This window comes from Vanellus vanellus (genome assembly GCF_965231255.1).
Source record: "Vanellus vanellus genome assembly, chromosome: 4".
Lineage (NCBI taxonomy): Eukaryota > Metazoa > Chordata > Aves > Charadriiformes > Charadriidae > Vanellus > Vanellus vanellus.
This window is the reverse complement of record NC_138909.1, coordinates 26,941,742-26,956,060: the sequence shown is the minus strand read 5'-3', so window position 1 is coordinate 26,956,060 and position 14,319 is coordinate 26,941,742. Positions and strand designations below refer to the sequence as shown.

The window sequence follows — 14,319 nt, the reverse complement described above, 5'->3', positions numbered from 1 at the left end:
AACTGTGCCTGACTTAATAAACATTATGTAAATGGATGTAACCTGAGAAACATAAAACTGAGATATATAACGATCTAGATAAACCGCTCAGTTAACATTCACATCAGCAAGTAAATTGTAAGTGAATCCTGCTGTAAATTCCTACAATCGTATTCAGAAGTCAGTGATTTATACACGAATCAGACATGTTCATAAACTGCAGGCGGGAGAACTACCCAAAATGCACCAAGAAAGCATTTAGACTGTAATTTAGACATGTATTCTCATTTCTCATGCAATGCCCTTGCTGAGATCAGGATGGGGTGCTTTTTTGAACTTTATAAAGTTGCTCACAAAAATCATCAGGTTGCATCACAAGCTGCACGGGGGTCACTGCTAATTAATTCAGTACCCAGGAAGAAGCATAAGGCTCGGTGTCCCAGGCACGAACCTGCTAGAGGAGGTGTCCCCTTCCTGTCTCTGACATACTGGCTTTCGTCCATTGACCCATAAGCTGTCACCTCCCCCTGCTTTTTCTTCCCTTCTACAGACAAACACCATGTTTTTCTTTGAAAATCTACAGATCTCAACACAAATAGTCCTATAAAGATTCCATGGTACAGAGAGTATATGACTGTGTACCCAGTGCCTGAGCTTGAAAAAGTCATGGATGGGCTTTACTACTGCCATAAATGAATTTAAGCAAACTTTATAATCTGAATCAACTGGTAGGTTTCTTGTGAATTGAGTAGCTGCTGTACATGCCACTAAGAGCAAAGATACAGTGACAGAAACACTTGTCATGTTCTTAAAGATAAGAAAATGGCTTCTGGTAAAGTCAAGAGCCCCCCGACTACCACTTACTGCTCAATGCACAGTAATATATGTATTTCCTGAATCTAGGCCCTCATTGCCTTAGTCCACAGTGCACATTCCCATCGTCCTACTTGCTAGATAAACAGAAGTTTACTGATGATATTAGAGTTTTGATGCAATACTGAAAAAAAAACACCACAAAGGAAATCGCACTCTACTAAACTTGTAAAAAAGCACAAAAAAAAACCACAGATGAGAAAGTCTACTATTGCGAACTCTCTCGTTTTATAAGAAAACATCCAGTGTTTCTCTTTTCAATAATGCCATAGGTGCAAGGAAGATACAAACACATAATCTTGGTTACACCAAAAAGACAGAAACACACACATTTTTGGCTGGCGCTCAGAACTGCGGGAAGACATTTGAAAACACAACTGATGTGTGCCCTACAGAATCAAAGCTCCTAAACCAGACTGAACATTGAGCTACTTCTACTATTACTGTTACATTTGCTATTTCCAAACCAGTCTCAGGATTTTTCAGGGTTCAAGCCACGATTTAAAAAATACTTTTTAATGACAGTACAACAAAAATACTAGTTTCAGTGTTCAATACTTGGTTTCTAAAACATTCCAAAAATGAGACACGTTTTTGAAACAGACCATTTTAGGGTTCCTACTCTTCCACCAATCTTCCAGAAAACCAGAATATGTCTGCCTGCAACTTGAAAAAGCATCACATGCTATCTTCTTACAGTGTGACTGAGATTAACTCCTCATCCTCCAGTTTCTCCAGTAGTCTGTTCTGCACTACTTGACCTTCACAGAGGCTCCCTACTTCTTCCTCCTCTTCCTTTCACTGCATTGAAAATAGACACTTGGGAGTTCCACTCCATCCTGTACTAGACTACTATGCAGCAGATTATTTTTCTATCTCTGTTATATCCTCTCCAATAGGAACATACATATGTGTGTGTAGGTGTGTCTTCACATGTATGTCTGCATGGGTGACCATGCTGGTGGTGGAATTTAAAAGCAAGACTGCGCTTTTGTATCAGCACTCGGTATTTTAGTGCTTATGTCACAAATGACTGAAAGATTAATATATAACATGGTAGATATGGAACAGGCAAAATGGAGTCTGCTATCAATAGATGAAAATATTTATTATAAGTCATGGGCTTCTTGATAAGATTCGATAGTTTATAAGATTCAATCATAGACTTATAGAATGATTTAGGTTGGAAAGGGCCTTGAAGATCATAGAGTTCCAGCCTCCCTGCCATAGGCAGGGACACCTCCCACTAAACCAGGTTGCCCAAGGCCACGTCCAGCCTGGCCTTGAACACCTCCAGGGATGGGGCCTCAACAACCTCTCTGGGCAACCTGTTCCAGTGCCTCACCACCCTCAAAGTGAAAAACTTCTTCCTAATGTTTAATCTGAACCCGCCCTCTTCCAGTTTAAAGCCATTCCCCCTCATCCTATCGCTACGTGCCCTAGTAAAAAGTCCTTCCCCAGCTCTCCTGTAGGCCCCCTTTAGGTACTGGAAGGCCGCAATAAGATCTCCCTGGAGCCTTCTCTTCTCCAGGCTGAACAGCCCCAACTCTCTCAGCCTCTCCTCATAGGAGAGGTGCTCCAGCCCTCGGATCATCCTCGTGGCTCTCCTCTGGACATGCTCCAGCAGGTCCAAAGTACAGTTGGCTGAAGTCTTGTACTTTTATTAATAAATATTCACTGCAGTCAACAGAAATGATGCCACTGAAATTCAAGGAGCAATGAATAAAATGACTATAAAAAAAGCACATTGGGGGGACAGCACGATGAAGACTGAAAGGCTCCTTTCAAATTTTGCAATAAAAAGAACCAGAGTGCGAGGAGTTTTCAAAGTAGATTGCTTCACCTTTTCCTCAGAACTGCATTTATTGTCATGTCAAACTACTGAAGCGAGAAAAAAGTTATAGCTCTAAACAGTTTTTATTGCCACAGCCTTTTTTTTTTTCGCATTGAACATTAAAAGGGATAGAAACAAAGGAGAAAAAATAACTAGTACTGCTTAACCTCCCAATTATCCCCGTTTATTAGAACAACAATGGCACAGTACCACTCCAGAGGAGTTTTCTGCACTCACCAGTGCAGTCTGTACCAGTAAGCAGCAACTAAGCAGACTGTACAAATACAGAGCTATTTTGCTCAAAAAGCCTGGTATCCTTTTGGCTCCCTGGTCGAAGCAGATGCATTAGGTATCAATGCTTTGAACCCGATCAAAACATTCTACTTTATGGAAGCAATTAATATGCTCCAAAACCAAAAGAGAACTTGGGAAAACAATAATTATTTTTTTAAAAAAAGAAAAGACTTAAAAGGAAGACCAATATAGTATGCTGGAATTTAGGGCTTATAAAACTGCAGGGATCATGGAAGTGCATTCTGGCTTTCTTTCCCAACACAACAGAAATTGAAAAGAAAAAAATTACACCTCCTGCCAATCAAACTCATGAAATCCTTTTTCCAGATTTTTGAAATAAAAAATACACCATTAAATATTTTTGTACTTCCTTTGGTAGATTTTTATCCATAGGCCAGCTCTCTCATTTATTCCTAGAGGCTTAGTAAGAAAGCAGCTCCTCACTGGGACTTAACAACTTCCTGTTATTTTCAGAAACAGTAGTTCACATTCTAATGTTTCCGTCATTTTTTACCTAAAACTTGAACAGTGGCTTCTATAATTCAAAGACCTCTGGGGCTTCCCTGATTGCTTAGTGGCCTGATAGATAATGCAGGTGAAATGACAGTGTCCTTTGGTGATGTCTTTTTCGTTTGACTTAAAAGAACCTTTTTGACGAGGATGATGGGCTGAACTTCAAGCATTTTGAAGAAAACAGACAAAGGAAGAAAGCAAGGGAAGGGGAGAGTTTCAGAGCAATGGAGATTCACCACTGCCAGTCACTACCTACACGAGAAGTACCTGTGGTCATTGAAATACGTCTTCTAAGCTCCTCAGCCTTCTGGATCTTTCAACTTTACTGTCTCCATTACTACTGTGTAGAGAAATAGCATACGAATAATATCTACCAGGCAGATCCTCCTTTGACTGGCAATTGGGTCAAGGAGAAGATTTATGTACTTCATTAACCGATTCTGCATAGGGTACACCTCTACAAAAAAAACAACCACATAACCACACAGAAAGAAATGATTGAAATACCTGAAAAAACACCTGTTCATCTACTTGTTTAAAACCAGTGAAATGAAAGTAAGATGATTCAAGGAAAAAAAAAAACACCAACTTGATTGTTGTGACCCGTACCCATTTCTTTCTGTTTTCATAGATTTTCCCACTCCCCCATCTCTGTCTCTGGAAGAAATGAAAAACAACCCAAAATTCATTATTGAAAGCACTAAGATTAATTTTAAAGAATGTGCTTCTAAAAGCCCAGTAGCCTTTTTGAAGAATTGTGGCTCGTACTTGCTATCATATCGAGGCATATTTACATTAAAGTAATAAAGGCTGAATTTGTGTAAATGAGCAAAACTGGATACCTCACATACAAACAAGGTTTTGCAGCCAACATACATTTGCTGTATTTCAACACTAAACTTAATTTCAGCAAATGGATTTTAATACAGACTTTTAAACAGGGGAGATCAATTCCATTTTCCATTTACTGTGGTGAATCTACACTTGTTTTAGTAGCAATACCCCAAGTTTCGTTCAGTATTTCAAAGGCACGTCATCCTGTACGTACACTGTTTTTTCTTTTCCAAACTTTACTACTCAGTACAGGACGCACTTACTCATTCAAGGCAGTAGAATGCCAAAGAAATATCTAGATATTCTTTTAGTGCTGTCTACAAACGCTACTAAAAAATGCTATTGTAAAAGAAGTGGTATGTTAGATTACTTAAATCAGGAATGGTTAAAAGAAAACACCAGTAAAATATTAGTATAAAACCTTAGCCGTGTAAAATATAGCCCAAGGGACAGAAAGGCTTCTGAGACTGCAGTATAACCTCCACAGCTTAAGAGCAATGAAACTATTTCACAACCGAGGTAACTTTTTTAACTTGAGGATATGTTAATGCTTGGGAAAAACATATTTTAATGAAACACCAACCTACATTTCTCTGAGGATCTTACCCTTTTTTCTTTCCTTTGCCCCCCTTGCACGTCCTGTAGTCCCTTAAATAGTTTCTGTGCATGCCAGGCTCCATCGGTACCCAAGCAAGCCTTTTTACAAGAACTGCCTGACAAACGTAAGGATAAAAGCTACGCTGCTCAAATCCACCTGAGGCAAGCTGTAAGTACCAGGCTACTGCAAATGTCTCCAAACTAGCCTAGCTACAAGTGTTTGCTAAAAGAGGCAAAGACCTGACACTAAGTCATATCTCGAGTCTGGACGGGGACCTGTCGGCCCCTTAACAGAGATTAATTTATTCAAAGTCAGTGAGTACATAGAAATAAAAGCATATAAAATAATATGTGTTAAAATAAGACAAACCCATGCTAGTAGAAGAACTAAACCTTTCGTTTCTTTTCCTCAATTTCCTCATCTACAACAGGGGAAAACGACAATGATATATTTCATAGAGCTGTTTTGAGAACTGCTCAGATTTGTAAAGTTTGAGCTGAAAAACTGAATAAATGCAAAGGAATTTTTATATCAGCTATAAACATACACATACTTTTACACATAGCGATATATCAAAGTGAGATGTCTGAAGATATATTTGTAACCTTTAAGGCTGGCAACATCTTTCTTTATACAGGAAGCAATTTAAGACAACATAAAGTTTATTAAAAACAAAACAGTTTTCTCCTCAAGACTAATAGTTTGGTCTACAAAATTCAGAACATCTTCAGGGGAAATTACACACATATGTATATGTATGCTTAAATGGATATTCATTCTTTTTGGCAAATGATCACTAACAGACGTACTGTGCGATATGAGTGGATTGTATTTCTGCAAATACGTGATTCTCTTACATGTTTCTCAGCAGCTCACAACTCTTGAACGTTACTGACGGATCTCAGCAAAAAAAGATGATTAGGAACCCCTATGCTATTGCAGCGACAGCCAAAGCATTTTTCAAATGTAGAATTCTGGATTAAAGCTCACAAACAGAATGGACACTTCCATGCTGTGCTCATGAATAAGGTTACTGGCAGTACACAAAACACTCCAATGAAAGGAATTGCTGCATTTTCTGTTCTTCCTTCTTTCTGTCCTCCAAACTTGACTCGTACTTACAGGAAAGAATAGCACATCGTCAGAGCTCTTCATGCCAGCACCAATTCAATATAAAGAACCTGAAGCCTTTCTACTAACATCTAAGGTTGCTTACAGTCCAATTTCAGTTGACAAAAGTGTCGCTTCATAATGGAAATTACAAATTTTGAAGCTTCCATCTGGCAGCCTGAGTTCCAAAGCCCCCAGGTCTGCTTTAGTTTGCAGGACTTCAAGCTTCCAGCACAGAAAGTCACCAGGGCTCCGGACTGATAATGGGTGATCAAGGGAACTCCGGTATTTTGAAAACCTTGTGAAAGACTAAGGTCTTAGATATCACAGCATTATCTTCAAGTCACCATAAGCTTGATGAAATACACATTTTTATAACTCTTCATTTCTTTTTTTTTTTTTTTTTAAAGCTATTGAAACTACTGGGATCTGCAACAAATTGAACTGGAATTCAAAGCTGAAATACAGCATTAGGATCAGTAAAACCAATAAGCCAGTAGGAGTTTAATATCAAATTAAAAACATGTGCAGCAGGATAATAAAATACTATATAATATTCTTGAACACAGTGCAATACTTTGCTTTGACATAATTCCTAATAAAACACAGAACACACTAGTGTATTTCTGCCATCTGTAGAATAGGATGAAGAAAATACAAAGGTCATTTGATAAAGAAATGATTTAGGAGTACAAGAAATAGTTCAGAGTTCTTAATTACATTTTGACAACTCTTTGTACATCTCATAATGGAACCACAGTACTAGGCTTGCAATTGCTTTTTTGTACTCATATGTACTCTGTTAAGCTCAGCAACGCTATACCAAATTAAGGATTACAAGTCTTTTTTGCTTCACAGTTCTTCACTTGCTGTTAGAAGATCTAGCATGCCCTGGTGACAGCTGCAACTTCTAGATGAATAGGTGGAATGCTAATGTGCGATTCCCCATAACATTTATGCTAGCATATGTAATGCATGAATCAGACTTTCATGTTTACTTTATTAAAACAAACCAAATTCTTTTCCGAAATTAATGATGCCACCATAGAGAAAAGTTAGTGACACCCTACAAATAGAAAGCTCTCCTTCAATTTTTCTTTTGGAGTTTTATATATTAGTTTTGGAATTTATTTTTTTTCTCTAGGACTTGTTTTTTCAGAGCAACAGTACCATAAATGGCCACTATGTGAACTATGAAATGAGGGGATCAGCTTCTAAAAGCTTTGGGCCAAATAGCTTGAACTGTTCCAAGAATCGATCTTCCAAGCTTCCTTCATCTATTTCATACAGCTACACTGGAGGGAGATCTTCAGGTTTAGTAACAGAAGCTGCCTCCGTAACAACAGAACCTATTTTACGAGGGCATCCAGAGCTGACATTACCTTGCATGAAGAGCCCTTTCCACAAAATTCTGTGCAATGAATATTCTTATTTTTGTGTTTGTAGAAAATCAAAACATAGTTTGAATGGGTAATTGTGAAATTAACAGATTTCAAATCCGGTATTTTTCTGAATCAGGTAAACAAATCGGAAATAAATCACCAGTTCCAGGAAATGCTGTGGAATATTTGAACATCTTGCTATTTTGGCACAGGATTTCCAGAGATAGTTACTGAAATTTTAACTTAAAAGCATGCCTATCTGAGAAGGTAAAAGAACACAGTAGCACAGGCGGGGACATCTGACATTGGATGAACAGAGCTCTACCAAGTCTCATTATCCCCAACTAAGTTCCCTTAGCAGGGTACTGTAGGGAAGTCATTAATCTGCCATTAGAGGCTCCTTTGCAAATCCTGGCAAAAGGGTGGAAAAAGAAAAGTAAAAAAACATGTTGGAACCAGAGTACAATATCCCATGCTACAAGAATTTTCCGTGTTGGTGCCTGGAACTTACTCCCCTCAGCCTCTTTAAATTATACGTGGTGCTTCCTTGGTCTTGGTACAACTTAGTCCAGTGTAATTTGCCTCTAAATCTCCGATTCTGTGTTTTCTTCTTTACAAAGCAAAGAATCCTCTTATTTGCGCTAATGCCATCTGCTCAGCTAAAGAGGCATTTAACGCTCACGGCTATCCTGGTTTACACATGTACATAAGCCTACCATGGGAAACTGAAGTGGTTTATATTTTAAAAGTGCTTATTGTTGTTGTCAATTCCTTTAAAAAAAATTAACCCTGCTTTATTACATACAAAGCTGAGAAAGCAACATACTTTAAAACAATTAAACACATTAACTCCTTCTGGGAAGATATATTTCTATGCAAGTAATCACAGTTTTACCTAAGGAATTAAGAAGAAGCTAAGATGCACGAAGTTTATTGATGGAACTTCATAACCTACACTGAAATAAGGGCCAGACAGCATCTGACGAAGTGCATACACACACTTACAAATACACAAAACAAAGATAGCGTCACTCCATATTTGCCTAGAAAACAAAACTTTGAGTGACTGTACCTGTTCTTTGTTAACAAACTAATCGTTAAAGTTTGATAGCAAAATCTGACCCGCAATTCGTAACTCATAAGCAGACTAGCATTTACATATTCAGAGTCATACGGTCATTCAGCAGGATCCGAAGTTTACAAAGGAGCTTAGGGTATCAGCTGCTAGAAGAAGAAACACCCCACAAGATCCCTCTTTAGAGCGTGACCAGCTGATGGCCTGGATACAACCACTGGGCTTCTCTCAGCAGCAGCAACTTTACCGCACTGTATATCTCAGGGTGATGAACTGTTTCTCCAGCCTTATGCTGATTCTGTCTTTCCCCCACTCTCCACACAAGCAGAGAGTCTCGAGGCAAACTGATGGGAACAAGGAACCTCAATTTATGGTGATCAGAACAAAAGTAGTAAGTCCAATTCTAAGGGTCTGACTGGTAGAGACCACTTTGCAGCATTAGTCAACAGGACATATGATGTACCTCGCCCATAGATTAAAAAGCCATCAAAACACATATCACTTGACCTTAACAACCAACCCAGTATTGAATGGCATGTGCTAACTGAGAGGAATATTTAACAAAACTTGGAATGCAGATGTCGATCCAAACTACCAAAACTGCCACTCAGCAGGACTTAAAATACATTTTCTTTACATAACTCCCCTTCCCATCCTTCCTGCTGTCAGATTTTTAACTCTTTCCTAAGGTCTAGGATTCTTCCCACCATCACAGTGTTCTCTAGGAAGCGATAAACAAATCTCTTACATATACTGCTGCCATCCAAAAGAGCTCAAAACTATGGCCTATGGCCTGCTGGTTAGTCTTCTCAGGCCTTGACAAAAACCAGAAAACAAAAAGTTAAAGCGGTTCCAACTAGCTCTGTTGACAGCACACGCCAGCAATAGCCTGTCTAACCATGAATCAGAATCTCTGCCATCAGAAATTAAAAATACTCCAGTCACATACCCTGACGCTTGACGGTGAAAAAGGCACATGCATACATTTGTCACCAGAATTGCTATGGTAACCCTTTATCATGCACACAACACTGGACATTTTCAGACTGAAATAACATCACTTCCATAGACGTTTCACATACAGGAAAACAAGAATCTCAGGAAAACAAGTATCAATCATGAGTATTTTGTCCACTTCTAATGCAGGTTTGAACGGCTGCCAGAGAGAAGGGAGAAGCATCTGTGGGGCTGCTATATCTCAAAGTCCCACACGGAGAGTGATCATGTATGCTGACATGAGAGAGAAAGTATGTTGCACTAGAGATATAGGCTAGGGAGGGGGTATTGCCACGAGGAAGAAAACAGTTGGCCAACTGAGACAAAGTCACACCAAAACACCATTCTGCCCCACATTTACAGTTGTTAACAGTTTTACTTCAGCAGAGTTTTGAAAAGGATCATTTTATCTTCCTTCACCGTAATACTAAATATACCGTTTTCTAATATTTATATGAACTTTACTTCTAAACAACAAAAAAAGTTAAAAATAACAAGCCTTCTCTCATTACCCAGTTAGTACATTCCTTATGGAATTGACTTTAGACTAGAAGCTAAACTCTGTTCTCCGACAAACATGAATACTTCCATTGTATTAAATAGGAGAGTATGCGCAGAATATGCTTGTATAGATTTATTGGGAAAATAAACTGTTCTGGTACAAGCTAATCTAAATACATATTTACATCCTAAACAAGACAAAGCAGGTATTCTGTCGGGTCACTTAAAAGCCAGAATTTAAGTTTCAGCAAAAATAATAAAAATTTCATTATTTGCTCTTCCACGAAGAAACTCAGTTTATATGGTATTTGAAACAGATTTTTTTTTTTAACAGAAAACCAAAATCATAAGAAGGCACTTTATTTTTTTAGAGGTTATGCTAGAAATTGTTTAGCTATTGATCATGGTCTCTGCCTTTCAATGATATAATAGAACCACGAACTTCTGAAAAAATGCTTGTGGGTTGTAATAAAGCTTCTTTTTACTTAAAACAGGAAAACACAAACCAAAATTATCTTTTGTGATGTATTTTTGTAGAAAACAAGCAGTGAAAATTCAAAGATAAAAAGACAGGAGGTGTTACTGATCTGTTATGAAATTATATTTGTACCCAGTAATTATGTACGTGTTGGGTGAATTTAGCGTGTACTTTTGGAAAATCATAGGAAAAAAGAATAGGTGTTAATAAAACACCGAGTGTAAAAAGGATTAGAATTTATCTTTGATCTTCGATCAGGCTTACATAGCTACGACATCAAAAATGTTCTAAGCGCTTCTTTTGTCAGCGTAGCAATTCTGATCTTTGAAGCCAGGAAGCCTTTACTTACTAACCAAACCAACCAATATTTTTCATTTCTGATTTCTCATGGACACAGTTAAGACTCTGGGGAAACTACTGACAATCATGGGGCGCTGAAATTTCTGCACCTTTTTAATGAGAAACTGAGAGGTTTTGACTTATCTGTATGTGAACAGGTTCTGTTTTCTATTGATACTTTAAAAATAATTTTTAAAAAGTCTTGAGATTTTCAACCACAGCTTGCAACATTTTAAAAATGCTTTCTCATTAAGTCATCTGGATCTGGGTTTCAGTTTAAGAGGTAAGACACATCTAAGTGTACAGCCTACATGTAGTTGCCCAAGACACACAGATGCCACCATAGGCTAGAGAGCAATTCAGCAGAATGGTTATTAGATTCAGTAGCTGCCTATAATCAGAATCTATAACTAAGAGGCACGAACGTATGCAACTAGTGTCGTGTGAGAGGTTTCCTAGGTATCCAAGACAGCTGCCCATGACTGACAGATACAACAATGGTCCAGCACAGACTCCAACCCTTCTACATACGACAGCCAGCAGCTAGGCTGGAGACCCTGGGTCAACTCATGCAGTAGCAAACACCTGTGCGCAGGGAACGCAATGGAGCCCTAGGAGCTTACGATGAGCTCGAGAGGTCTCTAGGTGCACTGATTATTGACTCAGCCTTCACTGATTACAAGGAGTGTTTACACACTTGACACAGCGACACCTACACACGAGCTTCTAGGTTTAGGCATCTTGATCTAGAGCTGAATCCTGCTCTGACTGTCTCACGCCATTATGACTTCTTCACCGGTGCCCTTGCAAGAATTATCCCTGGACTCAATCATCCAGTCAAAATGACTGAGTACATACACGTGCTCCTGCCACAATACCAGCACCTTGAGCTGAAAAGGAGGACAAGGCAGTATCAAGAACAATGGCAGGTGTTGCTCAGAGCAATGGCAACGGCGGAGAGATGAGCATTTCCACTGGGAGGAGCTGCTGAAGTTAGGATGTAAGAATTCTCATCCTAAGTCTTGTGGGTCCTCGTACCTTGTACCTGTTTTCTATATAATCATTCAGGGCACAGAGAAGTTGAAACAATTTGGGAGGGGGGAGGTTTTTAGGAGGTTTTTCCTATGGTTTGCCTCCCACTTCTCTCACAGTCGTGACGAGATTTCTGTGCCTTTCTGCCCTTGAAACAGCACTGAATGCTGCCATCTCCATTGTCATTCTTTGCCTACAGCTACCTCAGGGCATTTCATGTAGAGATATGAGCTCCAAAGGCTGAGAAGCTGTTTACAAGCATGAAGCAAGAAACATTCTCCAAGCAACTGAAATGTGGGAGGTGGGGCTCTAATCCCAGAGGGAAAAGGCACGGGTCGCAGCACAAGTCAACATCAACTAGATGTTGATGAGGATACTCATTCAAACTGAGTGGGATGAGAGCTTATGACACAAACTGTCTTTCAACAGAAAACGATGATTCAAAACAAACAAAAAAAAAAACCCAGAGGAAATTGCTTGCTTCCTGTGAAGAAAATCTTAACTTAAAAAAATTATCAGTCGATAAGGCTGTAAAGCTTTGACTTTCAGTTATGATTCTGAAATATAAAAGGCCCTCACAATAATCCTGGGTCAGGCAACTCACTTGTGCTAAGATGGTCCCACAGACCAGAGTTAACTTCCCATAACGCATCTTGAGTATGCAAAAAAGATAAAGTTTTTTAACTAATTTCACTAAGTTTGGCTATGGTATTGCCCTCCCTCCCCCCCCCATTTCCTTGCTCTTCCACATTTCTATACTGCTCTTTAACTCAAATAATTAAATTTATTTTTTCCTATACCTAATGCTTCCTTTGTGTTGGTTGATTTCTACCTTAGAACTGAAGTTAGGTCCCTAGATTTCCACATCTTCAATTACAGCGCACAAGACAAAGTTCTACTATTCTTAAATAAAGCAGAACTAACTCAAAGCAGTGTATATAATTAATCAAAATAGCTAGCGGTGCAATATTTAAAATAACTGAGGGCTGCCTGGATTATAGCGACATTATTAGCGTGTGATTAATAAGCAGTTGAAGTACTACATTTGCTACACATTTGCTAAGCTATTTTATCTTGCTTTAAAGTTAGGTGGCAAAGTTTCAAGCCATAGTTAGGAGATTTGCTTTATTCAGTATTACGTTGTTAACCCCGCCATCTGGTCAAACAGCTGAGGGAACTCAGACAACCATATGGGGGGCCCACGTTCCTCTCTTGGGAAATATTTGCCTTACTGAATTATGCAATGGTTACCAGTTTCTAGCTTACTACAGTAGGATTAAAAACCCCATCCAAATACTTTGTAGATAACCTGAGTTTGGTGGGCCCTGTAATCAGCCTTAACTTATGTAGGAAAATAAGATGGCACTTACTTGAGGACCAGGCTGACCCTGAAAAACAAGAAAAAAATAAGGTTATGGAAAGTTATGACAAGGGGCAACTCCTTAAATAGTAGCAAATAGTTACAGTACTCTGATAAAGAGATAACAAAAAATCCAATAACTGTACTGAAGTCAGATTCTGGACTCTTAAATCGATATTGAATTTGAATGTTTTCATTCAAACTGATGAACTTTCTTGCAAATAACCGACTCCAGAAATAAATTACAATTACACATAATTGAATCTGCATTCGAGAAACTTCATACTTTGGATAGTCAGAATAATATACTTTAGAAACGATAGAAAAACCTAATTTAATCATTCTCAAGCGAGAAAGAATCCACGGATGCTGACCTGCTTTAGAAGTAGACATTGGGTGCTTCTTTGCTATTCTGGATCACCCCTACATTTCAAGGAGGTGCTACTTACTGCCTATTGAACGAACAAAGTCTAAAAACCGAAGGAAAACCTTGCTGGGCAAACAACAGCTTTTTTGCCATTGCTGCGAGCATCACAGTTTTAAGCAAGTGTAAACCAATATTGAAACCAGCAAGTCAGCAGCAAATTAACCCTTGTCATTCAGCCCACGAGGCAGCCGATCTATTTCCTCTGCCTTATTTATCATCATCACCTTTGGACCACCCCACGCCAAACGGAGAGGCACCCTCTGCACACTGAGGAGGTGTATGCATCTCTTGTTGCTGCAAGCCTTTGCAGAGCAGGCTTCCTACCGCTATGGCCCCTAGCCTAGCCAAGCCAGGGAAAGGCACCAGTTATTCTAGCCGGCTCATTACAAAGTATTTGCACGAAGCAGAATTATATCACGAAACGGTATAGTAGCTGCAACTATGAACTACAACCACCCAGACAATCAACTCACCCTGCAAAGCAGAGACAAATATTTATATATTTCTCCCTGTAAAGAGAGAATTTCTTAAACTCCTAGGGCTAGCTTAGCTTCTAGGGTTTTATGACACTTCAATAATATTTCAGTTGAATTGGAAACTACATTTTCTTTTGTTAAAAGAAACTGAGCATGAAGACTTCCTATAAGTCTTATGAAACATCTTCACTTTAGCTAGAAGAAACTGCTCCGTAGAG

General features: G+C 38.9%; 1 protein-coding gene across 1 annotated transcript in view; it reads right to left on the bottom strand.

Moving 5' to 3' along the window:
• COL25A1 (collagen type XXV alpha 1 chain) overlaps window positions 1–14,319 on the bottom strand; it is a gene marked incomplete at its 3' end in the record, with an annotated part of 335,563 nt that overhangs the window by 118,874 nt on the left and 202,370 nt on the right. The window contains exon 7 of the mRNA XM_082482527.1: window positions 13,209–13,226. Coding sequence (XP_082338653.1) covers window positions 13,209–13,226 — 18 coding nt within the window. The remainder of the gene's footprint in view (window positions 1–13,208; window positions 13,227–14,319) is intronic.